At 35.8% G+C, this 27,109-nt stretch overlaps 1 protein-coding gene across 1 annotated transcript in view; it reads left to right on the top strand.

The window, feature by feature from the left end:
- LOC123707089 (protein CBFA2T3) overlaps positions 1–27,109 on the top strand; it is a 54,065-nt gene that overhangs the window by 11,330 nt on the left and 15,626 nt on the right. Inside the window, exons 2-6 of the mRNA XM_045656874.1 lie at positions 9,313–9,382; positions 22,779–22,874; positions 23,019–23,185; positions 23,666–23,812; positions 24,749–24,867. Of these exons, the coding sequence (XP_045512830.1) occupies positions 9,313–9,382; positions 22,779–22,874; positions 23,019–23,185; positions 23,666–23,812; positions 24,749–24,867 (599 nt within the window). The remainder of the gene's footprint in view (positions 1–9,312; positions 9,383–22,778; positions 22,875–23,018; positions 23,186–23,665; positions 23,813–24,748; positions 24,868–27,109) is intronic.

The following is a 27,109-nucleotide window of genomic DNA, read 5'->3' as shown; positions in this document are numbered from 1 at the left end:
TAAGCATAATCGATAAGTACATTCACTCAAAATTTTCTAATATACGAACTTAAGCCCTAAATTAATTATGTATAAGGAATATTTTTACGTATATAATGTAGCCTCTTATATACAGTTCAAGTTGTATAATAATAATAATGTAACTAAAAGTAAAATATTGTTAAATGTCTTTCCTTATGGCAGTGTAAGTGTTCGTGGGTGCTGGTATCACTTAATATAAGATGAGCAGCGTCATGCCAAACTGCTCTCTGTTCTTTAAAATATATAAAAAAATGGTTATGTAAAGTTACTGTTTTATACTAATAGCCGTATATAAATATTTTGACTGGCTCGAATTATCTGTAGCTTAATTGATACCAACTGCAACTTACTTATTAACAAGGAAAGGTTTACTGGTTAATAGTGTTTGGGAAGCTTCGTATGTGAGAAGAGAGACTTTATATAATTTATATAATATATATTTTTACTTACTTTATATAATATATGTTAGTAAAGTAATAATTAATAAAACCTATACTCGATTGATTGAGAATTAGAGAGTAAATTTATATTTAGAAAAAGTTTTACTTGCTTCAGTGTTACATACATGAATAAATTATTATAAGATGTTTTGAATTAGAAATATTTTTATGTATAGCATATTTTCGATTTCTTTCTTGTGGCATAACTATTATAGTTATATTGTGTTGCTTTTTTGGAAATAATGATCTCATCTATAAAACTGTAGTATATCACTTTACTCTTTTTCCTTTACTTTACTCTCTTTTTCTTTTTCTCACAGCGTACCTAATATAGGGATTTTTAATTATATTATTTTCATACCTTGGGTTACATTACCGAAGTTTTCATAACCATCCGTAACTCTGTGTAAAATATTACTGTGGATCCACAAAGAATATTATTCATTTACAAAATGTCAACTTTATTTCAGAATTAGCTCGTACTATGCTTATATACGTTTTTTAAATTCTAAAGACCAATTTTAAGAGTAATTAAAAATCGCGCAAATGTATGTAATTACAGTAAAAATGTATACAAACACATAAATCTGGTAGCAGGTGGGTCGCGGGCGGTACGGGCGTTCAACAAACACAAACGGACAGAACAAACATTGGTATATCAGGATTGTTCCGGCTTAGGATTTAAAACAATTAGCGAATTTCCTCATTAAATATGATTTAATATTTCAATACAAGTACGTCCAGCTTTTTAGCCTGAAATTCGAAAAAGCAAAATTTGGAATTAATTTTTAACTTAGACTATAATTTAGTCTTATCTTTTAATACAACATTTAAATAATTACGCAGATAATACGATACGTGGGACGTAACAAATAAGAGACAACCTATGATTCGAAATTGTTTGACAGCCCAAATCTATATATATATATATAATTTCATAGCTAGAGCGCTTACAATAAACATATTCCTTCATAAAACTATTTCATATAAAAACACACCTGTTGTGGCAAGATAACATCTCGAGGAGACCAGATGCTGTTTCCCAGGGGCTATGCAAATATAAGACCCTCATAGGGGCTGATGGGCACAGAGAAATATAACATTTACTGAAACGAGATAAAAGAAAAAATCGTTTGAAGCATTGCAGCCTTTGAGGTTTCGTTATTTTTAATTGAAAATACGTAGACGATGTAATAATGTGAGAAACGTAGTTTCAGCAAACGTCATGGTGTTAATACTTTGTATTTTCATAGAGGGTATTTCACGAAAAAATATATCTTCATGGGATCATGAATTTTATTTGAATATTCAATTCTGTTTCAATTTTATTCTCCGAATAAAATATAATGTTTAGATTATTTCAACAAGTGTACAAATTCTGCGGTTGCTAGAATCTTAAGAATATTGTTTACATTTTATCGAGTGAAGATCCCTTACAAAAGTATTTCGTAAAACTCATTTTTAATTTATTTATTGACCACGTTTTAATGTTAACTTAATACTGAGTAATAATTTACCTTCAGTAAACAGAACTTTAATGTACGTAATATGTACCTGTGTTAAGTGGATTTAAAACGTCTAGAGAAGGCTTCGCTACGGCGTAGAACATACTACGTTGCTACGCGACCTCAGCTGAGTCGTAGAACTGACTTGCAATCAATAGGTTGTTTGTCATGTCATAGGGTACAATTAATACTTAATATTTTTGCGTATAGCTTATAATATATTTCTCAGTATTATATTCTTACAATTAAAATGAATAAAACTACGTTAAAAGTTAATTAAGTATTCCACATGATCTTAGAAACAAGTATATAGCAAAGAACTTTCAGTTTACTAAAGGAACCGGCGTTAACTTAAATTAGTCATACATCGCGTAAGTCGCGCTAAAGTTTTTCAATCAGCGCAGTGAGGCAGTAATGTAAGCGGTGACAAACAATTGTAACGTTATGCCGCCTGCGGGCGTCAGGTGTGGACGACGGCGCTGGGTTTGGCAAATTTTAATGAATGTTTGCTCTGATATAGCTGCTCTAGATGTGACACCATCTGATTACGTCAGCTGGTTAACGTGGCTGGTTGCTTTGTCTTCAACAAGGCGCGGCGTGAACAAATATAGATATTTGCTCATCCCTTTAAATCTGATTGATGTACAATAATCGCGAAGAATAGTGTATACTTTTTTTTTACGCGGGTGACATTACTACCTTGGCTGATTATAAATGAAAAATTACAATCTAATTTATGATCAAAATATTTTCACTTTCTTGTTGCTTCATACTTCACTCTTAAAGGCCGGCAGCGCACCCACTAACATGGGAGTGGCAGATGTCCATGAGCAGTTGCCTTTTTATAGCGTCTCCGTAGGCTGGTTTGTCCGTTAATCATAGAAGAAAGAAACATTGAAATCCTTACGAACAAATGATTTATTTAAAATCGTTATCGTTAAATTAAGTTAACACAGTTTAAGAAATGTATTTTGTAGCCAAATTAGCCATTTTATGTATCCGATATGCCGCCTCCAGTTTCTATAACTCACTGTGTGCCACCATGTGCTACCGACTGGCGTGTTATATGGATTTTCATTTAGGAAATCGTATAATATTATAGCGTTTAGCTGCCGCTAATGTGAATTTTTATGCTTAATTTTTAAAATTGCCGTCCAATGAAAGATGAGGATTCGACTTGTGTTTTAATTAAAATTTAACTTTTATTTTTAATTTATCAATAGTTTAAGATAAGATTTGCGGATATAAGGTAATTTATTTATTAAAATACGATCATACAATTATTTACTTAATAAATATAATAAACCAATAATATTCATACCATGGGGTTCAAGGGCCCAGGCGCTAATTAAAGTTTTAAGTTGGAACCTGTTAGATAATGCTGGTCCTTTCATCGCTCAACAAATAAGTACCGCAATACAGCGAGGAAATGCTGCAAGCATTAGAGGTAAACTGCCACAGGGACCAAACTAATTTTGAATTGAAACTTCTTTATCGGCGTTGCAAAAAAAATTACCGTCACATTGTTCCGTTACGCGTCACATTTTCCGTTACGCGCCATCTTTTTCTTATCCCTACCATGGTTGATTCGAAGAGATTCGAAGCCATTAATAACAAATATATAATAACGATAACAATGATAATAATTATTCTATTACAATTAATGAAATTCTGTTATAATCCTAGTTGTAATAAGGTAAAATTAAATAATTGTATCATTTGTATTCATGTCTAAGATAATAAAAAACCTTTTGTTAAACTATATCTAACTTAACTTTATTTTACCAATTTCTGTAAAGTTGCATATAGTAGATCATTTTTCGAAAAAATAAGGTCATAAATAAGTTTCACTCTTTACGTGTGTACACTAGTACACACACATTTTTTTGTTTATAGTAACTCAATTTCGTGTGAACAATATTCTCACTAATTTATAGTATATCTATTTTTATTATAAAAGTCAATATATTAACGTATATGAAATCGATTAATTCATTAAATGATAATTCGCTTCTGATTAATAAAAAAAAACTCTCGTTTAATAAAAACGCTCGTTGCCCTAGTATTAAAAAAAATTATTTTGAAAATCGGAATTTTCTGTTTTACAGTCGGTGAAATCTGTATCTTAGCTACAGGCGCACAGTTTGGTCCAGCAAGCACGTGCGGGCCATATGGCGTTCACTATTTATACATCATTACATTGCTACGTTTCAATCATATTATTGTTGTGATATGAACTCGGTGACCACATCTCTGATGCTTGAAAACCTATACTTGAGGTAGACGCAACACTGCAGCTGTTACATTAGAAATTTTCTTTACTATTTGATTTTTGAGATAAACTATGTATGTATGTGTTAATTACGCACGTATAAAAACCTATTGGTAAGAGGAACAAAAAAGTGGAACAACAAAGTATAAAACTGGTGCGCTAATTTCAATAAAAGTAAAAGAGAAAGACAATTTGGAAGGTGGAGACCCGGTTAAGAAAACAGCTGGCAGCAGCACAGTGCAGACAGGAATCGCAGGACTTGGTGGCCACAAATAAGGGCACACGGATAACTAAGAATGTAATGGTATATATTTATATGAAATAAAAGGGTTTTATTATTATTAAAAGAAAAACTTTTCGCGAGTGTAAACGCTAAATAAACGCTAAGATGGCGTTTGACTGTACGATCTCTGAGTTCAGATTAGCCACGCCACTAATAACAAATATGTCCTTCCATAAATCGATTTTAATTCACGCCTCTGCAATTTTTTAAGAACTTGTTGTACACTTGTTTATTCGATAATAAAGAATGTATTACGAAATATATACGTGACATGTACCTACTACAATTTATTACCAGGTTGCAATACATTACTATTGTCATAAATTTACCTTACACAATACACTTCTTTACCTCTCGTTACCTTAATAATTCTGTAAATCGTCTCGTGAAAGCCGGTAAAGTTCAATCTTTATATATATATAAATCTGCTGTGTTTGTAATTTTTGGGTCGACAATTGCTTAGATTTAAAATTAGATATTTTTTGGATTTAAGACTTGTGTACACAGCGTCTGTCAGGTCCACTAGTTGGTTATTTTTTTATGATAATTCGTTTAAATTGTAAATATAATGTAAAGTTGTATAAATCCAATTATTATAGTGCTTTGAAAGCCATTCTATATCTACACGATTGATTTGTGAATTAAATAAATGCAAAGTATTTCCGCTGACGTATCAAATAGAACGAAGGAAAACGCAAACAATATTAGGTCTGTGCAAGATCACGTCAGAACAGCCTGCTTCTTGTCACTCCGGATTCTTTCAGTGTGGGTGCAACTGTATAAATTATAATAGTTTACCATTTCGAATAGGGGTGCCACACGTAGAAAGATATAGTAATTTGACCTCGGAGGACATTAGTAAAGGCTAGTCTTTTTTTGTACTTCGTAAATTTTTATAGATATGTAAATGCTTATTCATGAAAGCTTTAGTGCCGAACTATTCATTGATATATGTAGTTGATTTCATTGAAATATTTTAACATACATTATAATGAATTATAAATAACGTTTAAAGAATTTTATTTCCCATTACAAAAAATTTTTATGATTTTAATATATACCAACTAGATGCACACCGCAATTTTAGTGTACTAGGCTCATTCTGATATGTTAATACCCTTTTAAATTGGTTAAGCACGCTAATATAATGGATTTAAGAAGAAAATAGAACATTGAAAATTTAGCGAGAGTGATAAGTTGCTATTATATAACATTTTATATTTTTTTATTTGTTATACACAATGTTAAATAAAAACGATTGACAGCCCGTTTTCCGTTGACGCTATGCATTAGGCGAATTGGTGAATTTGTTTTATATTCAAAGAGGCAGTGTTAACAAATGTATAATTTAAAAAGCTTCAACATATTTAAGACTGGTAAGTTTTACCCGTTCGTTTACTGGTAAGATTTGTTTCAGGGCGGTTATTACTATCATTTCTAAGTTAGTTTGTTTTACATTCTAAAGAAATCTCTTAGATTGGATTCAACAAACATTAAACTAATTTAAATCATTAAAAAATCTATAGCAAAAGCTCGGCTAAAGACATAATATTTATTTACATGCCTGAGTAAAAAATTGTATAGCCTTCTAAAAAGGCTTTCATTAATTACAAAGAAACGAATAAACCTTTTTAAACATTCTTGTACACGTCAATCTCCTAAAAGCTGTGTACAGATTTATTGAATCTCATTTTCTATAACCCCAGGGCGGTGGGGTTCAGGGGGTATAGGGGGTACAAATTTCCTCGTTAGCGCAGGTGTTGGCGCCAGGTGGCCAGAGTTTTTACTTTTGCACGTAATTGAACTATTTGCAAGTTTTCTATTGATTCTCCAGCTTTTCATACGAAAATGTTATGAATTCAGAGAAAATACCGAGCTTTATCGAAAGCAGTAAGCCTTACTATCAATAAAACCACCATCGTTATTACTATGAAGATGGAAATACACACTTATAAAATATACCGTAAATTACCATTACTACATACAATTACAATTAATTGAACTTGGAGCACCACTTTGACGTTTAATAGTTATGATAACTACATTACATTAAATAACAGCCATATTATGTAATATATTCTTAGTTTTTTAGGTATATGTATATACATTAAGCATGTGTGATATATCTGTAGACTTGCGGGCAAATGGTTGGCGTCACTTTAGACGCAACCCAGCTGCTCGATGAGAAAGAACATTACTCCATACTGAAATAACTCATGTGATTCTTGTCATAGAAATTATTCTGAAAATGAATTTCATACCTTTAATATATCCCTCTAGATAGGGCACTACGTGTGATAAATTTCTTGGCAAACAAATTATATATAAATGAATTGCTGTTAATTTTTCTCGCTAAAACTCGAGAACTGTTGGACCGGTTTGGCTAATTGTGATATTGAAATATGTGTTGAAGTGGATTATAAACGATGGGAAATAGAAATAGTAAGTAAAGGAAATAATAAAAACGGTGATTGAGTTTAAGTGTCTTTTAGAAAAAAAAATCTCATGGGGTTGTCATATATTTATAGATATAAATTGCTTTCAGAAATTTGTGTTTCATAACTGTAGTATGATCGATCTCTTTGGTCTGTTTTAAAAATATTGTGATATTTACGAAAGACCTTCTGACTTCATATTAACATTCTGTGTGATTCTTATTATAAATATAAAATTATAATTTTACGTTTTTAAAGATGAGCTAATTCATAAATTTATTAGGTAAGTGAATGTAAATGATTGATCCATATAATTACGTTATTATCTTTATGTAGACACAAATTTAAATAATGTTACGAAGACAGGTTGACTGCAATGTTTCTAGATTTTTCCACTAATTAGAGAACTTTTCAGCAGGCTGTAATATGATTTGTGAGCGTTTCAGGAGAGGGTCAATCACATATTAGAAAATTGTAATTTCCATAATGTTACCCTAGTTTTCAGGAAGCTGAAACCTTTTTTCAGTCGGTTTCAGAACATGTGTAGTAGAGTGGTGCAGTTTTCAGGAGACCCGTTTTCAGGCGTTTTCAGGCCTAGGTATACCCCTTTGATGAAGGAATATTCTAGACCAAACTTTCTAGGTTTGAGACAAGGACGAAATGATACGAGAGAGAGAGAGAAGATCAGAACTTTCTCGAAACTAGACTGAGCACTCTAGAACGCCGTACGACAAGGACGGAGCAACGTGCGAAAGAGACAAAGAGTGCGGACGTTCTAGAATTGTGCAATCGCTACTCAGTAGCAAGCCCGCCTAGAGAATTCTCGAATATTGTTTAGAATTATTCCCAGGGATATATAAGCGAGCCGAAACGCGACTAGTCACCTTTAGTTTTGAATGCGATAACAAGAGCGAAACACCGAAGCAATAGTGCGAATAAAGTGATTACAAGTGATAAAGTACTGTGTGAAGTGTGCATAAGTGAAGTAATAAGTGATTGTTTTTGTGTGTTATTAGTGCATCTCTGCAATTAATTAGTGCCCATAAATTCCTCATTGAATTTTCAAGAAATAAACCTTTGAAGAAATCTACGGCATTTTATATCCGATCCCCTAGCTCGTAACAATATATATCACATTCCATATTGTGTATAATAGGAATATACAACCTTTACGTGATTCTGTCGTATACAGTATTTGAATTAATCTGTTTCCTTTATATTTGATAATTAAATGAGATAACCATAATAGAAATCATTACTGTGGCTTGGACAATAATTCCATACAATGTAGCATGTTGTAGTAATATAATATATTGGTGATAACGCAGATTACGTAACTGTCAAAGGGTTTGAGTTTGGCTTCGAGTTTCAGCATAACAATTGTTATGGGTTAGTAGACATTACAGGCTTTATCGCCTTGTTAAGATACTCACCAAATATTTTTATAGTTAGTAATAAATAAATATTTACGCATAGCAAAGTAGATTGATGCTTTTCTTAATGTTATTGACAAATAAAACTACAGTAGATATTTTGTACGCGCACAGTACAATCGTCCTAATCAAATAAATTCATTTTTCCGTCATATACCAACTGGAAAACTATTTTCATGTATAAGTTTTTGTATTTATTTTATTAATAATACTACTCCCCTGCCATCGTGTCCAGGGACGTTTTCTTTCTCACATTTTTTTCCAAAAAAAAAAAACAAGATACATTTCATACATGTATTAGGTTGGCAAAGCAGGAATGTTTGAATGAAAAAGTATATATGTAATTGAAAGCGTATTAAACAGCTGTGTTTACGCGAGTTATAAATGTACGCCACGTGCGCACCTGCGACGCGCATCTGTGTACACTAACCGACACCGCATAAAGAGGTTATGTGTTTGTAGAACAAATTACCTAAAATTTCTTGAAATTGGCACAGATATGAGAAACTTTAACTACAGATGTTACAAGTAATTATTAGTTTTATAAGGATACTCAAATCTCGCTCTAACAATATAGCATACTATAAAATAATGTGTTTGGTGTATTTAAGTATTTAAGAGGTAATACTCTTTGGGTTGAACCTTGTTTCCTCACTATACGACCCAGATTTCATCCGCACCACCTAAGCAGCTGAGTTATGGAATCGGCTCCAGTAGATATCTTCCCAACTTATAGAGATACTTCAAAGTATTTAAAAAAGAGTTTACTCCTCAAAGACCGGCAACGCACCCATCTTAAATAATTAAATTAAGATTCTATTGCGATGAAGGATTGTTATTGAATAAATAATAGAACATGTGTGTGAATTCTTTTATTATTTATCCTGCCTACTAACTAAAAAAATGTAATTTTATTATTTCAGATGGAAGCCAAAGTAAAAGAAGAGGTACCAGATAAGGACTACCAGCCTACGACCACTGAGAGGCGAAAATGTAAGTTAAATATATTTTCAATGGGACTATTAAATCCATATGGTGTTACTTAGAAATACAAGGCAACCAGGGTTACTTTAGACATCAGGATGAAGATGGCACGTTCAACAGCTATATTATTAAAGATTAAGAAAAAACTTTTTAAACGGATTGAAGCTATGTATTATTATAATAAACTTATAATTATTTACATAATTTGGTCACCGTGACTACGCACGCTGGAAAGCACGCGAACGTCGGAAAAAAATAAATTTAAAATTATGTAAATAATAATAATTATAAGTTTATAATAATAATACATAGCTTCAATCCGTTTAAAAAGTGTTTTCTTAATGTGTATAAGCTATGTTAACAAAAGACAATACTAAGTTTATTAAAGACTCAGGAGTTGGGGCTACAATATCGACTATTATTCGTTTGATAGTAAATATTAAGAAAATTGACACATAATTTGTTTGCATGGATTGGTTACAGTATTAATTATAGAAATAGATGGGCAATAATACTTGAATGTACTGAAAAAAAATCAATGGCGGTACAACCTTTTTAGGTCTGGGCCTCAGATTTCTGTATCTGTTTCATGATCATTTGCTAATCGAAAAGGCAAGTAGGTGATCAGCCTTCTGTGCCTGACGGACGCCGTCGACTTTTTGGGTCTAAGGCAAGCCGGTTTCCTCACGATGTTTTCCTTCACTGTTCGAGCGAATGTAGAAAAAAATTCCATTGGCACGCAGATGGGGATCGAACCTACGACCTCATGGATAAAAGTCGTACGCTGACGCTCCAAGGCCAACACTCATACGTGCGGAATATACTTTTATACTAAAGGATCGAACCTACGACCTCATGGATGAAAGCCGTACGCTGACGCCACAAGGCCAACACTCATACGTGCTGAATATACTTTTATACTAAAGGATCGAACCTACGACCTCATGGATGAAAGCCGTACGCTGACGCCACAAGGCCAACACTCATACGTGCGGAATATACTTTTATACTAAAGGATCGAACCTACGACCTCATGGATGAATGCCGTACGCTGACCCCACAAGGCCAACACTCATACGTGCGGAATATACTTTTATACTAAAGGATCGAACCTACGACCTCATGGATGAAAGCCGTATGCTGACCCCACAAGGCCAACACTCATACGTGCGGAATATACTTTTATACTAAAGGATCGAACCTACGACCTCATGGATAAAAGTCGTACGCTGACGCCCCAAGGCCAACACTCATACGTGCGGAATATACTTTTATACTAAAGGATCGAACCTACGACCTCATGGATGAAAGCCGTACGCTGACGCCACAAGGCCAACACTCCTACGTGCGGAATATACTTTTATACTAAAGGATCGAACCTACGACCTCATGGATGAATGCCGTACGCTGACCCCACAAGGCCAACACTCATACGTGCTGAATATACTTTTATACTAAAGGATCGAACCTACGACCTCATGGATAAAAGTCGTACGCTGACGCCCCAAGGCCAACACTCATACGTGCGGAATATACTTTTATACTAAAGGATCGAACCTACGACCTCATGGATGAAAGCCGTACGCTGACGCCACAAGGCCAACACTCATACGTGCGGAATATACTTTTATACTAAAGGATCGAACCTACGACCTCATGGATGAATGCCGTACGCTGACCCCACAAGGCCAACACTCATACGTGCTGAATATACTTTTATATGTTAGTATAAAAGTATACTTTCATATAGAATATACTTTCATTATCTACATATGTTTGTCATAATTGCTTTATTTTGTTCCATTCGCTATGCCTAAGTAATTGTATATCTTACCTTTTTTTTCTTTCCTCACAGTGGTTGCCTGTAAGAGATCGCTCAAATGCGAAAAGCGAGGGCTTCCAGTGTCCTTCTTTTATTTAATATACTGTATTTCGTGCAACGAAGTCAATAAATTAATAATGTGATGAAGTTTACCTAAAATTAATTAATATTATATAACCGAAAATTATACTAACGTATTTTAAATTAAATGAATTTCGAGAAGCGTATACGAGAAAGCGTAGATGGAAAGGCTGGTAGATGTTATTATCTATGTTTTTAAATAAGTCTTTACAAATTGATAAGTGTTTATTAACATTAAACATATTCTAACTTATGTGTAGGAGCATAGACTAAGGATTTAGGCAAAACATCTTTAACGGATAACTTATTTTAGTGGGTAGGCTTGGTGTGAGGTTTTAAAAGCCCAATCATAATTTCCAATGCCGATCTAGATTTCAAGATATATCCTAAATAGAATAATGTATTAGCTGTTGGGTGGGTAGCTAGGCTCTGTGGGAACAGACACAACTGCGCCCGATAATAATCTAACTGCGATGGTGCGAGGCACGGACTGGAAATACAATGAGATACAAATCTGGAAAAGACGCTATCTATTAAAATTACATTTTCTAATTCTTGTAAAATATTTTTAATGAATCATTTGATTTTTTTAACTCATATTATAATTTTACAAAATGAAAAAAGGAAAATGGTTATTTTTGTGGAAATTTGTGTTAACACCCATATTATTTACTCATTGTTATGTAATGATTAACGTAGAAATATTTTTATATAAAGTTATATATATATATGTTAATATCTGGACACACGAAATTGTGATGACGGCGGGGGAAATATATAATATATAATATATAATTGGATAGCCAAATAATGCAAAATTATGGAATACCTTGGAGGATAATTTTATATTTTGTCTTGTGTGCATGTTTGTTTTTCTATGGAACAAAATAAAGCTATGTTATTTTACTTTTAAATATTACAGTATTGCTTTCAATATTAAAACAAAATCAACGAAAATGTCATTCTAAAATAAAATATTACCTGGTTGGAATGGATTGTTTTCATATCTAGGCACTTAAGTACTGTTTCCGTGTAAATAAACCATTTGTACAAAGAGCAGGGTTTGATAAAATGTTCAAATTGTGAGCATTTCATTTATTCGATGTTGTTCGTTCAATAATTCATGCTTTTAGAACGTTTTCTTCCTATAACTTTATAGATTCTGGATATATATTATTTGTTTGCAAATAAATCTGTTCCTTTAAAACGTAGCTATATATTGTTACGAGCTAGGGGAACGGATAGAAAATGCCGTAGATTTATTCAAGGGTTTATTTCTTGGTAAATCAATGAGGAATTTATGGGCACACATATCGCAGAAATGCACTAATTACACACACAAAAACAATCACTTATTACTTCACTTATGCACACTTCACACAGTACTTTATCACTTATAATCACTTTATTCGCACTTTATCGCTTCGGTGTTTCTCTCTTGTTATCGCATTCAAAACTAAAGGTGACTAGTCGCGTTTCGGCTCGCTTATATATCCCTGGGAATAATTCTAAACAATACTCGAGAACTCTCTAGGCAGGCTTGCTACTGAGTAGCGATTGCACAATTCTAGAACGTCCGCACTCTTTGTCTCTTTCGCACGTTGCTCCGTCCTTGTCGTACGGCGTTCTAGAGTGCTCAGTCTAGTTTCGAGAAAGTTCTGATCTTCTCTCTCTCTCGTATCATTTCGTCCTTGTCTCACACCTAGAAAGTTTGGTCTAGAAAATTCCTTCTTCAAAGGGGTATACCTAGGCCTAAAAACGCCTGAAAACGGGTGTCCTGAAAACTGCACCACTCTACTACACATGTTCTGAAAAAAACTGAAAAACAGGTTTCAGCTTCCTGAAAACTAGGGTAACATTATGGAAATTACAATTTTCTAATATGTGATTGACCCTCTCCTGAAGCGGTCAGAAATCATATTACAGCCTGCTGAAAAGTTCTCTAATTGGTGGAAAAATCTAGAAACATTGTAGTCGACCCGTCTTCGTAACACAATGTAGTACTATATTCGTAGTCAGTCCGAGATATAGGGCCCACTGAAAATCAGTGTTGGTGGTAATAGCAACTTAGGGTCGAGTGGTGATCATTTTGGGTTTAGGCATTTCTTTTATTTCTTTGTATTATCGAGTAACAATTCATTTCCTTCTTTTTTAACATTAACATTAATTTAACATTAAATTAAATTAAAATTACTTTATTTGATTCAAAAAAACATTATTTTGTACTTACATTCTAAAGGTTGTAAACATACAATAGGCAACGAAACGTCGAGATACAATATTCATTTTGGTTAACCTTAAACATAATATACTTCTATGAGCACTAGATATATATTAGAAAGGTTAGGTTAGATGATGCGCCTGATTGGGCACATCGGAAGTTATGGTCTCAGCAGCACTCTTGACGTGGATACGGCTTAAGGGAAACTGTTACCTTTACAGCCCGTCCATGATAAACAGATGAGGCTGTTGGGTTAAGCCTCCAAACTTCCTGTGTTACTTTAACAAGTTGGCCCAGGGGTATGTAAATTGATTTCCCAAAAATTAAAATTAAAAAAAGGGTTTTATTCGATTTTTTTATAAGTAGCTGACCTAATTATCAAGCTGTAACGATAGGCGACGTTATATCAGGAATCGCCTGAAAAAATATTACCAACCATTACATTCTTTAGCACTGACTGAAATATTCCTTTTCTAAGATGTGCAGTGTTGGCTTAGTGGCTTCAGCGTGCGACTCTCATCCCTGTCATAGGTTCGATACCCGGCTTTGCACCATGGACTTTCTTTCTTTGTGCGTATTTAACATTCGCTCGAACGGTGAAGGAAAACATCGTGAGGAAACTTTCCTTAGACCCAGAAAGTCAACCACGTGCGTCAGGCACAGAAGGCTGCCCACTTAATTGCCGATTCCATTAACAAATGATCATGAAACAAATAGAAATCTGAGGCCCACACCTAAAAAGGTTGTAGCTCCATTGATTTTTTTCCATTTAAATAAAGATTTGGTTATGACAAAGTAAGTGATTTTGTACTGTACACATCTGAAACAGACGCGCAAAAATGTACCGTAAATAAATTATTGTACCCGCCTGTCACACACAGATTATAATTTATTAAATGTTGCTCTTTGACCGCGCACTTAAGATACGGTGTAGTTTACTTAAACGAGAAAATGCTAAGAATTATTTCTAGTTGATGTAACATTTAGGATAAGTATTTCAGAATTGTTTTACGCAAATCCAAGACAAATATAATATTTTTATATTCGTCATAATAATTCAAAGTCAAAGTCAAAAATCATGTATTCATATAGGTAACACAGTGTACACTTATGAAGTAAAAAAAAGAAATATACATTTACTGCCAGTTCTCAAATCAAGGGCGTAAAACGAAAGAGAAGAACTGGCAATAAACTCTCCGCCACTCTTTTTTCTGTGTTACACAGCGTTTGTAAGGAGCTGCAACCATTACACCAAGTTCCACATGACATCTTAAGTAATAAATAATAATAAAATAAATTAAAAACAAAGATTTGTCTCAGATTTTCAAAGATCCCTTAGGATGGAGGCATGGTTATTAAAAATATTTTCTATATAACATAATAAATAAAAAAATACTCCCTAAGGCAGTATACCTTTAATTCGTTGAATGAGAAACCACTAGCTCTAAGGTCATCAGTACTATTCTGGGCCCCAAACAAAAAACGAAAAGACAAATATTTTCTGTCTTAGGTTGTTATCGGTAAAAAACAAAACTTTCCCTAGCATAGGCATGTCTGGCACAGAAATATATATCTAGTATTGTCTTTTGTTAACATAGCTTTTATAAATTTAAAGAAAACACTTTTTAATTTGTTTATAATTATTTTGTTTGTTTTATTTTTGCCTTTTATACTTAAACTTATATACTAGATACTTTTGACATTCAACACCTTTTGACTTCAGTCACCGTGACCACGCACGCTGTAAAGCACGCGAAACGTCGGATTTTTTTTTAAACATTATGTAAAGTAATTATAAGTTTGTAATAATACATAGCTTTAATCCAGAAATATATATAATCTGTGTAAATCAAATATTCTGATAATTACAATTCTTAGAATGACACATGACAAGCGAAAGGTATAATCATAGCTCGTTGATAATCGATGAGGGGTTTCGAAGAGCAAACACCATGAATTATCCAGCGTGGGAAAGCGTGCCTGCTTTAGAGGCCTTCGCACACGGTCGTGCCGCGAACACTGTCTGAGGGATTTGTTTAGAGCCTACTGACTTAGGTTATAAAAGATTCACCAGCCTGGAATAATTGATCCGTAAGATATAAACATGATATAACAGAGCTTATTTTTGACGTTCTGTATCAATTATATGGATATGATAAATGTTCGATAATATTTCTCGGAATTAATTACTTATTTTTTCGGAATCATCATTTGTGATTTGGTCTGTACTAGAGAATATAAATTAAGACAGATAAACTCCTCCAGTCCTACTCACAGTCGTCAATAAAAATTATCTCTGATGGTAGATTAATTATAAAAATGTGTGCGTGTACTAGTGTAGACACATATGAAGTGAAACTTCTTTATGACCATATTTTTCGAAAAAGCATCTACTATATGCAAGTGTACAGAAATTGGTTAAATAAAGTTAAACAAAAGGCTTTTATAATCATAGACATGAATACAAATAATACAGTTATTTCATTTTACTACTAAGATTATTACAGAATTTGATTAATTGTAATAGAATTATTACTATCATTGTAAGCGTTATTATATATTTTTGTTATTAATGGCTTCGAATCAACCGTGGTAGGGACAATAAAAACATGGCGCGTAACGGAAAAATGAGACGGTATTTTTTTCCAACGCCGATAAATAAGTTTCACTTCAATAATTGTATATTATATGAATGGTGGAACTGAGCTGCAAAATGTGCTTGGTTATTTAACCAATACTAACAGTACTTTTTTTTAAATTTTAATTATGTATTAGTCATACATGGCAAGATTATTCTAGAAGTCGGCTTACTAACTTTATTTAAATCTTTATTAAATAAGTTATCTATGACTTCAATTAAAGACTTATAAAGCTGATGTTTTAAATCTGCTACAGAATATAACGTTTATTTGCTACGCTGACGAAGTTCTACGGACCGCTACGTTATTACGTAGCCCTATGAAGTTCTCATTACACCTATTTCCAACTACGGGACAGTAACATACATTTCACGTGCAAAGGGTCTACTATCATTAATATTGTCATATGTCACAATATTTAATATATTCATAGTAATTAATGTTTCGAAACCAAAAGGTACTAATGATTTATAAACGAACTATGGGCCTCAAATATATATTGAACGTTTTTTCCTTATCACTAATAAATTTACTTGATTCCGCTTGTATCAGATATTATTAAAAAAACAATAACGTAAAACGTAAATCTATGTATATTTAATATCCTCCTTGGAAATACATAAATGAAGTCCTAATAGCGATATTTTTCATATCCATAATCGACAGTTCGTATAAGTAGTGAGCATTAAGTGTGAATAGTTAAACACGTCGCTCATACAAATTATAGTACTTATGCCTCATGCCCTACAATTTTACTTTGCATATTTCATTGTTAACCCTTCAATTTCTTGTTATTTTTTGTGAAGAAAACAAATGTGTTTAAGACACAATACGTACAAGAAAAAGTACTATTGGCAAAGCAATTTTAATTACTTTTGTTTAAGAATACTTTCATAACTATATTTCTAGCTTTAGGGCACTATTTACACAGATTCAAACTAAAGTCCTGCGTTCAACTGTGACGAAATAACCCGTTATTGACGCTCGCCTTTCGAAAGAGCCAGATGTAATGTGGAGCTCGATACTGGCATCAGGGATCTGACGTGTTTCTGGAGCACAGATCGCAGCTGGAAAAGTTATGTCTGATTTATCAAATATAAATCTCTTATGTAAAAATACTATATTTCTATGTATGAAGATTAATTAAAATACAATTTGATAGTTTTTTTTAATTAAAAATATATCGCTTTTATATAAGTATGCGACATGCGATGCAAAATCAAAATGTCGTAAACAGTTAAGCATTGTTTTGACAGAATGATGAGTGAGCTCTCAATGTGGAGTGCCCCTCTTACATGACTTATAGCGGCCGAATAACCCATAGATTATACAGGCCCATAGTTTATGGTATAGACAACTTCTTTAAGTATTATCCGGTACCACTGGATTGTACCGGTATCATTGTACGAATGTCGATTAGTGTGACAGGTCGTATTTCGATCAAAAGGCAGTTCGAATTCAGCAGGCTAGGCTAGTATAGTCAAAGTAAATATTTAGTATAGTCTTTATGATTATAGTATATAGATACTTTGTCTTTGCGTTTAGATAAGCGTTCTTAATTATAACATGTTTTTTTTTAAGATGTTAAAGGTTATATACCGTCAAAGGTATGCCATAACATGTGATTTAGGAGAGTATAACCAGAGTCTCTGTTATCATTACAAAATATTTTCGTAGTAATTGCGGGATGAAAGCTGCCCGAGGTGTCTGCCACGCGCAGCCAACTCGATAACGAGTAGTGATGTGCTTTGATCTTATCGACATTTAATGCAACCTTTAAATGTTATCGGTATTCCAGCAATTTATAGTCATTTTATCGGCTAAATCTTTTAAAATAAGTCTCTATTTTTTTATGAATCAGAACGCCAGAGATATTCACATCTTTAAGCTTTGCATATATGTTGTACTCTATAAAAGCAAAGACTTATGTTTAAACACCAAACTAAAAAAATAGATTGTTGTGTACTAACAATATAATTATCACAGCTTATTCCTCTAAACGACTTCTAAATCCTTAGTTGTACACAACTATACAAACTAAGTAGGAGAGCAAATTTCGCCATACTCTATCATAGTTCCACAACTGAGCGTAGCGTTCCGCGTACTACCACTATGAAGAACCAGCTGCCCACTTAATTATTTTCAAACCAATTCGACTTACGGCCCTTAAGAAAGGAGCGTACTAATTCTTAAAAGGCAGGCAGCGCGCGTGCTAGTCTTCTGGCAGTGCGAGTGTCCATGGGTGGCGGTATGAGGTACGTAGGTAGGTACGAGGATACAAGAATATTATAAACGCCGTGACTCTTAAAACAGAGTTAATTTTATTGATTTAAAACGAGTTTAATGACGTTTAGCATATTTAACTTAAAAGCTAAAGCAAACCCGTAAGAATATAAAATTTTTATATTTTTCATTATATGTTTTATACAGTAATTTAAAAGCGTCTCGCTGTAGAACCGTAAAGTCCACATCGATATTTTACACTATCGCACACCTCTAGTGGCAGAGGGCATGTCGGCCGCACGCGCGCCGCACTTGGCACACCACTAGCTCTACTAAACTTTTATTTATTCTGTCATCAGCAGGCTACTCGGCTTTTTCCATCAGAAACTGAAATTTGGTTCAGTTATAACTTGTTTGTGATTGATCCTAAATTGCTTTCAGACTTTCAAAGGGATTATCAATTGTATTAACTGTTAGCTTAGTTAAAACTTGAATGTTACATGAACTGCGTTATAATAATAACTTCACGTTAAATTATAATTCAAATCATTTAATGAGACAACTATGTTTTAAACCAGTTAAAACTTTACTAAAAAATGACATTACAAGAAATGACCGAGTCAATACGTACGCTTCAAATACGCGTACAATAATCTGTAAATAATCTAGACCCGAAAAAGATTACGAAAAATGACAATCTTTTCTTTTTTGAACTTGTTTTTATAAGAGATCCAAAACAACACCACTAGATAATAAATAATTATATTCTATTGTTAATGAAATCTTATAGCATTAGTATCAATCTAGGCTTCGACGTGCGATAAATGATGTTTGGTTATGCGTCGGCATGCCGCGTCACATTGTGTGTTCTAAGCTTATACGCCTGCTTCATGCTTAACAAGGTGAAGCACAGAAAACCGGCGTGAAGTGATGCAATAGGTTCATCTTATTGTACTCGCGTTTCGTGCGGTGAGTGAGACTCCCGGAGCCCATCAATTCCCCCCTCCCCCAGAATATGAAGATGCAGTTTAAACAGAGATTACCCCAGGGGGGTACCACACGTTTCCGCTGTGGAGAATCCCCCTCTGAGCGTCCATCATCGGAACAATCAGTATTCGGTGGTGGATGCACAGGCTGCCCTTCGTATTCTGGGGTGGGCAAAAACTGCTCAAAAAACTATAAGTTTCGATCTCGGGGCAAACGGAAGAATTTACCGAAGGCATCCCCTTCCACGCTCTCAGTGGACTTTACCAATGTTAGGGGGCTCAACTCTAATCTTAACGCGGTTCACTTTCACCTCGAAACTGCGAAGCCGGCCTTATTCTTCCTTACTGAGACTCAGATATCCTTCCCGGCTGATACTTCCTACCTCTCCTACCCGGGGTACAAATTGGAACATTCATTTGTGCCGCGGGCGGGAGTTTGCGTGTACGTCAGAGAGGATATCTGTTCTCGTCGCCTCGGGTCGCTTGAAGGAAGGGACCTATCTAGCCTCTGGCTGCGCGTAGACTGCGATGACCATCCGCGATTCTACGCATGCCTGTATAGGTCCCATAGCGGAAATACCGAAACTGAGCGACTCATTGAGCACATCCAAATGGCTACAGATTCCCTGCTCGAAGGGGTTCCTACCGCTGAAATCGTGATACTTGGCGATTTTAACGCTCACCATGCCGATTGGCTCGGTTCGGAAACCACCGATCACGCGGGAAGATCCTTTCACGACTTTGCTTTAGCTTACGACCTGTCACAAATGGTCCCTGCGATTACGCGAATACCAGATGTGGATGGTCATAAACCCTCTTTGTTGGACCTTCTGCTGACCTCACATCCGGAGACCTATCAAGTCTCTGTTGACCCGCCATTGGGTTCATCGGATCATTGTGTGGTCCGGAGTACTGTGCCTACTACGCGCCCTCCTCGGCCCCGTTTTTCGGGTTGTCGTCGTATTTGGCACTATCGGTCAGCAGATTGGGATGGGATGCGGTCTTTCTTTGCGTCCTACCCTTGGGGGCCTATGTGCTTTTCGTCGGAAGCTCCAGATTCCGTCGCTGCCTCTGTCGCCGAAGTGGTTCTGCAGGGCATGGAACTTTTTATTCCATTCTCTGCGGTGCCGATCGGTGGCAGGTCACAGCCCTGGTTTAAGCGTTCTTGCAAGGCGGCATCGCGTCGAAAGCGAGAATGCTTTAATGCATGGGCGGAAGCGGCGATATCTCGTGATGCCAATACCAGCGAACATAAAAAAGCATATAACTCAGCCTCCAGGTCCTTCAAACGGGAAATCGCTAAGGCAAAGTCAGAGCACATCGCCAGATTTGGCGAGAGATTGGCCCAACTCCCTTCTGGGACCCGAGCCTTCTGGTCTCTCGCCAAAGCTGTACAAGGGAATTTTTGTCAGCCATCGATACCACCGCTGCACAGAGAGGATGACTCGCTCGCCCACACTGCGAAGGAGAAGGCCGACCTCTTGGGCTGTCTCTTTGCGTCCAACTCGACTTTGGATGACCGGGGGAGATCACCACCGGCGATTTCGCGGTGTGATAACTCAATGCCGGAAATCACATTCCAGCAACGTGCTGTTCGCAGAGCACTATCTTCCTTGGACATTCATAAGTCGAGCGGGCCGGATGGTATCCCTCCAATTGTGCTGCGTACATGTGCTCCTGAGTTGGCTCCGGTCCTGACGCGCCTTTTCCGGTACCTGTACTCGCTCGGCACTGTCCCGAAGTGCTGGAAGACCGCTTCGATACATCCGATCCCTAAAAAAGGCGATCGCACTGATCCATCCAACTATCGCCCAATCGCAATAACCTCCTTGTTCTCCAAAATAATGGAATCCATTATTAATGGCCAGCTCTTGAGTTATCTAGAGGGCCACCAGCTGATTAGCGACTATCAGTACGGCTTTCGTCGTGGTCGTTCAGCTGGTGACCTTCTAGTATACCTTACTCATAGATGGGCAGAGGCAATTGAGTCCAAGGGGGAGGCACTAGCGGTTAGTTTGGACATAGCGAAAGCCTTCGATCGGGTGTGGCACAAAGCACTGCTCTCGAAGCTACCAGCCTACGGGCTTCCTGAGAAATTATGCGACTGGATCTCCAGCTTTCTAGCCGATCGGAGCATCAAGGTCGTCGTCGACGGAGCATGTTCCGACCTTAAACCCGTGAATGCTGGGGTCCCACAAGGCTGTGTTCTGTCCCCGACCCTGTTTCTTCTGCATATCAATGACATGTTGCAACTTAGCAACATTCATTGCTATGCGGACGACAGCACTGGGGATACTCTTTACACTGGCCGGGCAGGTATTTCTCGGGCAGTTGTCGATGAGTACCGGAACAAACTTGTGTCTGAAGTCGAAACTCTTTTACGTGGAGTCTCGGACTGGGGTAGACTAAACCTAGTCCAATTTAACCCCAAGAAGACACAAGTTTGCGCGTTTTCCGCGAAAAAAATACCCTTTGTCGCTACTCCTCTTTTCGAAAACACTCTTCTTGAAGCCACAGCCAGCATCGGAATACTTGGCGTTGACATATCGAACGACGTTCAGTTTCGCGGTCATTTGGAGGGAAAGGCTAAATTAGCCTCCAAAAAGCTTGGTGTGCTCAGCAAGGCGAGACGGTACTTCACTCCGGGCCACCGCTTGCAACTCTATAAAGCGCAAATACGGCCCCACATGGAATACTGTTCTCACCTCTGGGCGGGGGCTCCCCAGTACCAGCTCCTTCCACTTGACCGTATCCAACGAAGAGCGGTTCGAATCGTCGATGACCAATCCCTCTCCGAGCGGCTCGATCCTTTGGCGTTGCGTAGAGATGTGGGGTCACTCTGCATCTTCTACCGCATTTACCATGGAGAGTGTTCAGAGGAGTTGTTCGGATTAATACCTGCAGCTGAGTTTCAGCATCGGACGTCGAGGCAAAATACAAAATTCCACCCGTATCACCTCGACGTCCGACGTTCCACGACTGAGCGTTTCTCAAGGCAATTTTTGCCGCGCACCACCGCTATGTGGAACCAGCTGCCCACTGAAGTATTTCCGAACCAATTCGACTTAGGGTCCTTCAAGAAAAGAGCGTACAAATTCTTAAAAGGCCGGCAACGCACTCGCGAGCCCTCTGGCATTGAGAGTGTCCATGGGCGGCGGTATCACTTAACATCAGGTGAGCCTCCTGCCCGTTTGCCCCCTATTTTATAAAAAAAAAAAAAAAAAAAAAAAAAAAAGCTTGCTTCTAAAAAAATATATAAATTTTACTAACTCCTATACAGACAGGGTTTATTGTAATCTATAGATAGTTTGATGTTCTAAAGGAAAGGCATTTACAAATAATATTTCTGAATATCATAATTAAAGAAAATACGTCACAAAAATCCTATTCCTCAAACAAAAGTAGAAATTTGCAAATATTCTTGTCTTTACAGCTACAGCGTCCGGTAAGGATCGATCTCCTGACCAGGAGGAGACCAGATCATCTCCCACTCCTGGACCTCCTAGTCCGCAGGTCAATGGAACAACTGGTTAGTTATACAATAAAATATATATACTTTAATTATAAACTTTTCGCTGTGTGATTTGAACTTAAAACTATAGCTAGTAATTTCCGAAAGGAATTTTAAAATAATAATTCAAATTTAACATTATATTAAGTTACGTTTTTCTAGCTGCGCTCTCATCCACCGAGTCCCTTTCACCACCACTCCCTGAAGGATCAAAATCTGCTCCAGCGTTGCAACGCCTCCGCAAGTTTTTATCTGCCCTACACCAATTTGCAAATGACGTGAGTGCCGATACCGGAGAAAGAGTGCGACAGTTGATATTTAATCTTGTTGTAAGTACCTATAATAAATATTCACACAAAAATATAATATTCACCTTTATTTCCTGTCAATAGGTCAGCTTCTAGGAAATGGGAGAGTTTTGAACTTGAATTCAAATTCTTCTTAGTAGGCAATGTATCGGGTCACACATTCTGAACTATCAAAAGCTTAAGTATTCGAAACGTTACATAAACTCTAAGGTCAAACTAATAAAGAAAATTAGTATTAACAATTGCTAATGCGGGTCTAATGACGTATCTCGTAATTTTTCCCTAACAAAATAAAAGGTTGCAAATACCAACAAGCACTTCTGGTGAATCCTGGGTACTTCAAAATTCATTAATAATTCCAAAGATTATCAAAATTTGAACTTTCGGACTTCAGGTCCATTACGACAAAACAAATGTTTGGTTTAAATATAAAAAGACACATCTCCAGTTTTTTGTGTTCTTTTGTTGTTACCGTAACGTGTTACATTTGTTACATGCTAGGCTGGAGTGATGAACATAGAAGAGTTCCAAGCAGGTGTCCAAGAGTGCACCAATTATCCTCTTCGAGCTTCTGTACCCGGTTTTCTGAGGGCTTTATTGCCATTAGCGCAAAGAGATTTACACGCGAAAGCTAGAAGAATGAAACAGGTATATAAACATTTTGGTACCTTGTAAAGTACTTTGACGTTTATTAATTTTAGTACGTAGACCTTTAATCAAGGTTTTATAGAGGGCTAACAGCTGTACAACTGTTATCAATATTGCAATATTTTTTTAATCAAGATGTATTTTAGGTACTTTTAAAATAAAATAAATTTCTGGCCCCAGATTTCTGTATGTGTTTCATGATCGTTTCTCAATCTAATAGGCTGTATCTAGTAGATGATCAGAATTCGGTGCCTCACACACGCCATGGACTTCGTGAGTCTAAGGCAAGCCAGTTTCCTTACGATGTTTTTCTTCACCGTTCGAGCAAAGTTAAATGCGTACAAAGAAATAAAGTCCATTGGGAATCAAACCTACGACCTCAGGGATGAGAGTAGCACGCTGCAGCCACTAGGCTAACACTGCTCTTTTTAGGGGGTTTTAGTCAATGAATTTATAATGATATATTTTATAAAATATAATACTAAATTTTGGTACTCTCGGCCCACACCCTCTGTCTTCTTTGCCGATTAGTAGGTATTTCTGTGATACAAATTTAATGACGTCGAATAAGTGATACCTGTATCTTATATTCCATAATAAACATTTTAAAGAAATAAAGTATATAAACTTGAGACCACGATTGACAAAATGTACTCGAAACGCAAATTCATGATATTACATAACTAGAGTGTGAGTTATCTTAATTACAATTAAGAAACAAGAACAAATTTTCTATATCGATATTAAGCCTGTCACACGATGTCGAAGAACGTTCTGTGTTTCAGACCTAATCATGAGCTTTAAGCTTCAAAATCGACATGAACTATTTGTTCGTTAAATTTAGTAAATTAAACTCAACAAAACTCTTCAGAAATTATTGGAGTATAATTTTATTTCTTGAAACGTTCGTGAGGTTTAAACATAATACACTTTTAGACACCACTGCAATACATAAGATCACATGAGAATCTAATCTTGGAGGCGGCTGGTGAAGGGGATATCTTCGCGCAACAGGGCTCCGCTGAACCGGGGGCGAAGCGGCGCGCTAGTGACCCGTAAGTACTTTAAAATTATAAGTCAAAAATCATTTATTCATATAGGTACCACAATGTACACTTATGAACGTCAAATAAGAAATATATATTAAAAAGGTTTTAATTCTCTTTAATAAATTTTGAACTCAGAATAAGGATTACCTTTTACTATGTATAAATATTAACTAAGTTGTTTGGTACATACACGCATTGCATTCACAGAAATAAGTGTGTTATAAGTATATGTTATTAACATACATACTTGTGTAAAGTACGTGAATGAACATTTGGGTCAAAATATAGGGTGTTACAATTTGGAATAGTTATTACCGGGTAAAGAGTTGGGTGTACCAACGATAAATAACTTAATTCTAAACCAGTGTTTCTCAACGTGGTGCCCACGCCCCACAGGGGGGTGATTTGATTCTTAAACGGGGCTTTTCGACATTTCTTTTAAATTATTTGGAACTTTAATTACAGTTTTTTTATAAAATAGGGGACAAACGAGCAGGAGGCTCACCTGATGTTAAATGATACCGCCGCCCATGGACACTCTCAATGCCAGAGGGCTCGCGAGTGCGTATTAAAGGATTGGTACGCTCTTTTCTTGAAGGACTGTTTCGTTAACAATTTCCTCTAAATTTCTTCCTAAAATCTATCATTTACTATTCAATACACGTGAAGTGGGGGGGAGGGACATAAGAATTTTAGAATGAGGTGGGGCACGGCACAAAAAAGGTTGAGAAACACTGTTCTAAACCATAAATATTTTCTATACCATAACTCCGATAATAATCGGATTAATGAGTGCCATCGTCAACGATTTATCGATGGGTAGACCGCTGTGGTGAGAATCGATTAAAAGTCGAATAGAGCGTGTATCGAGTGCGCATCGGTCGGCAGGTGAGTGTTAGCGACAGGTCATTTGTGCCCCACACCACTCGACACTTGGGATTATGCTTACAAGCCACTTAAAGCTATATTTTATTGCATAACTTAAGTTACTGCTAGTAACTGAAATAAAATATATAACCTACATACAGAAACCTTGTAAAGAAAATCTGCCTATGAATACAATTTCATTCCAATTCCTAAGTTCTTGACGGCAAGAACGCGGTTTTATTCATTCGGATTTTTTTAAAGGACATTCGTATTAATACGTATTATTTAATCACTATTAGTTATATAATGGCGTGAACATAAAATAAATAATTAAAAAATTATATAATCTTCAATATTACAACGTAGATCTATACGTATATATAATAATTGTTATTCGTTTGTCTCGCTAAAACTCGGGAATGGCTGGACCGATTTGACCAATTTTGATCATGATTCTGACCATGATTCATAGTTACTCTATTTATAAAATGGAAAACCTGATATAACATGCGTTATTAACGAGGACGAGTTCCACCGTAGTGATGCAGAAGCGGCTTGAAGGAGTAATGATGTATATGGCGGCGGTGTCGCAAAATAAAACACAGTACGTTTTGGTCCCTACGTTTTCGTTCTGGAAATTTCGACCTGTGGACGGCCGGAGGCCAAAGTTGATAACTAAGAATTGAAGGCTATTGTGGAAGTGGATCCATCACAAACTACATCTGAGCTAGCTGCAGTCTGCGGTGTTAGTGATAAGTTGTAATCCATTTAAGCAAATTGGGAAGGTGAAAAAGGATGAAAGGAGCTTCAACTGGAATATCTAAGACATCCACTGTACTCCCCGGGCCTTGCTTCAAAAGATTACTAGTTTTTCGAAATTTGGATAACTTTTTGCAAGGTCAATAATTCAACTATGATGGAGTAGTCGAAACCGCCTTCAAAGATTTTATTGATTCCCGTCCGATTGTTTTTTTTAGTTAGGGGATCAATGAACTACGTATAAGATGGCAATGGTACAAGTACATACATAGATTAATTAAATATATTATATTTAAAAAAACATCTAGGACTTAATACAATAAAAAATCAAACATATGAGAATAAATAAAAATAAAATTTGTACTGAGGTCTCACCACATTTTACAGAAATATATGTAAGTTATACGAAGTTCACCGGGCTATCCAAGTAATAAATTAACCAAGAAATCAGTGTATTTTTTTTATAATACTTTCAAATATTATTTATATGGAATATCAATCATGCTAGTTGTTTTATTATAACAAGAAATTGTAATAAGTGTATCGTTGTTCAAGTATGAACTGCTTAATACAAGACAGAATCGCTTCTCATTCGATGGGTAAACGCTTTACGTAAGCTGTC

This window comes from Pieris brassicae, chromosome 3, assembly GCF_905147105.1.
Source record: "Pieris brassicae chromosome 3, ilPieBrab1.1, whole genome shotgun sequence".
NCBI classification, from domain to species: Eukaryota; Metazoa; Arthropoda; class Insecta; order Lepidoptera; family Pieridae; genus Pieris; species Pieris brassicae.
Note: the sequence above shows the minus strand (reverse complement) of the source record. Positions and strands in the feature narration are given on the sequence as shown.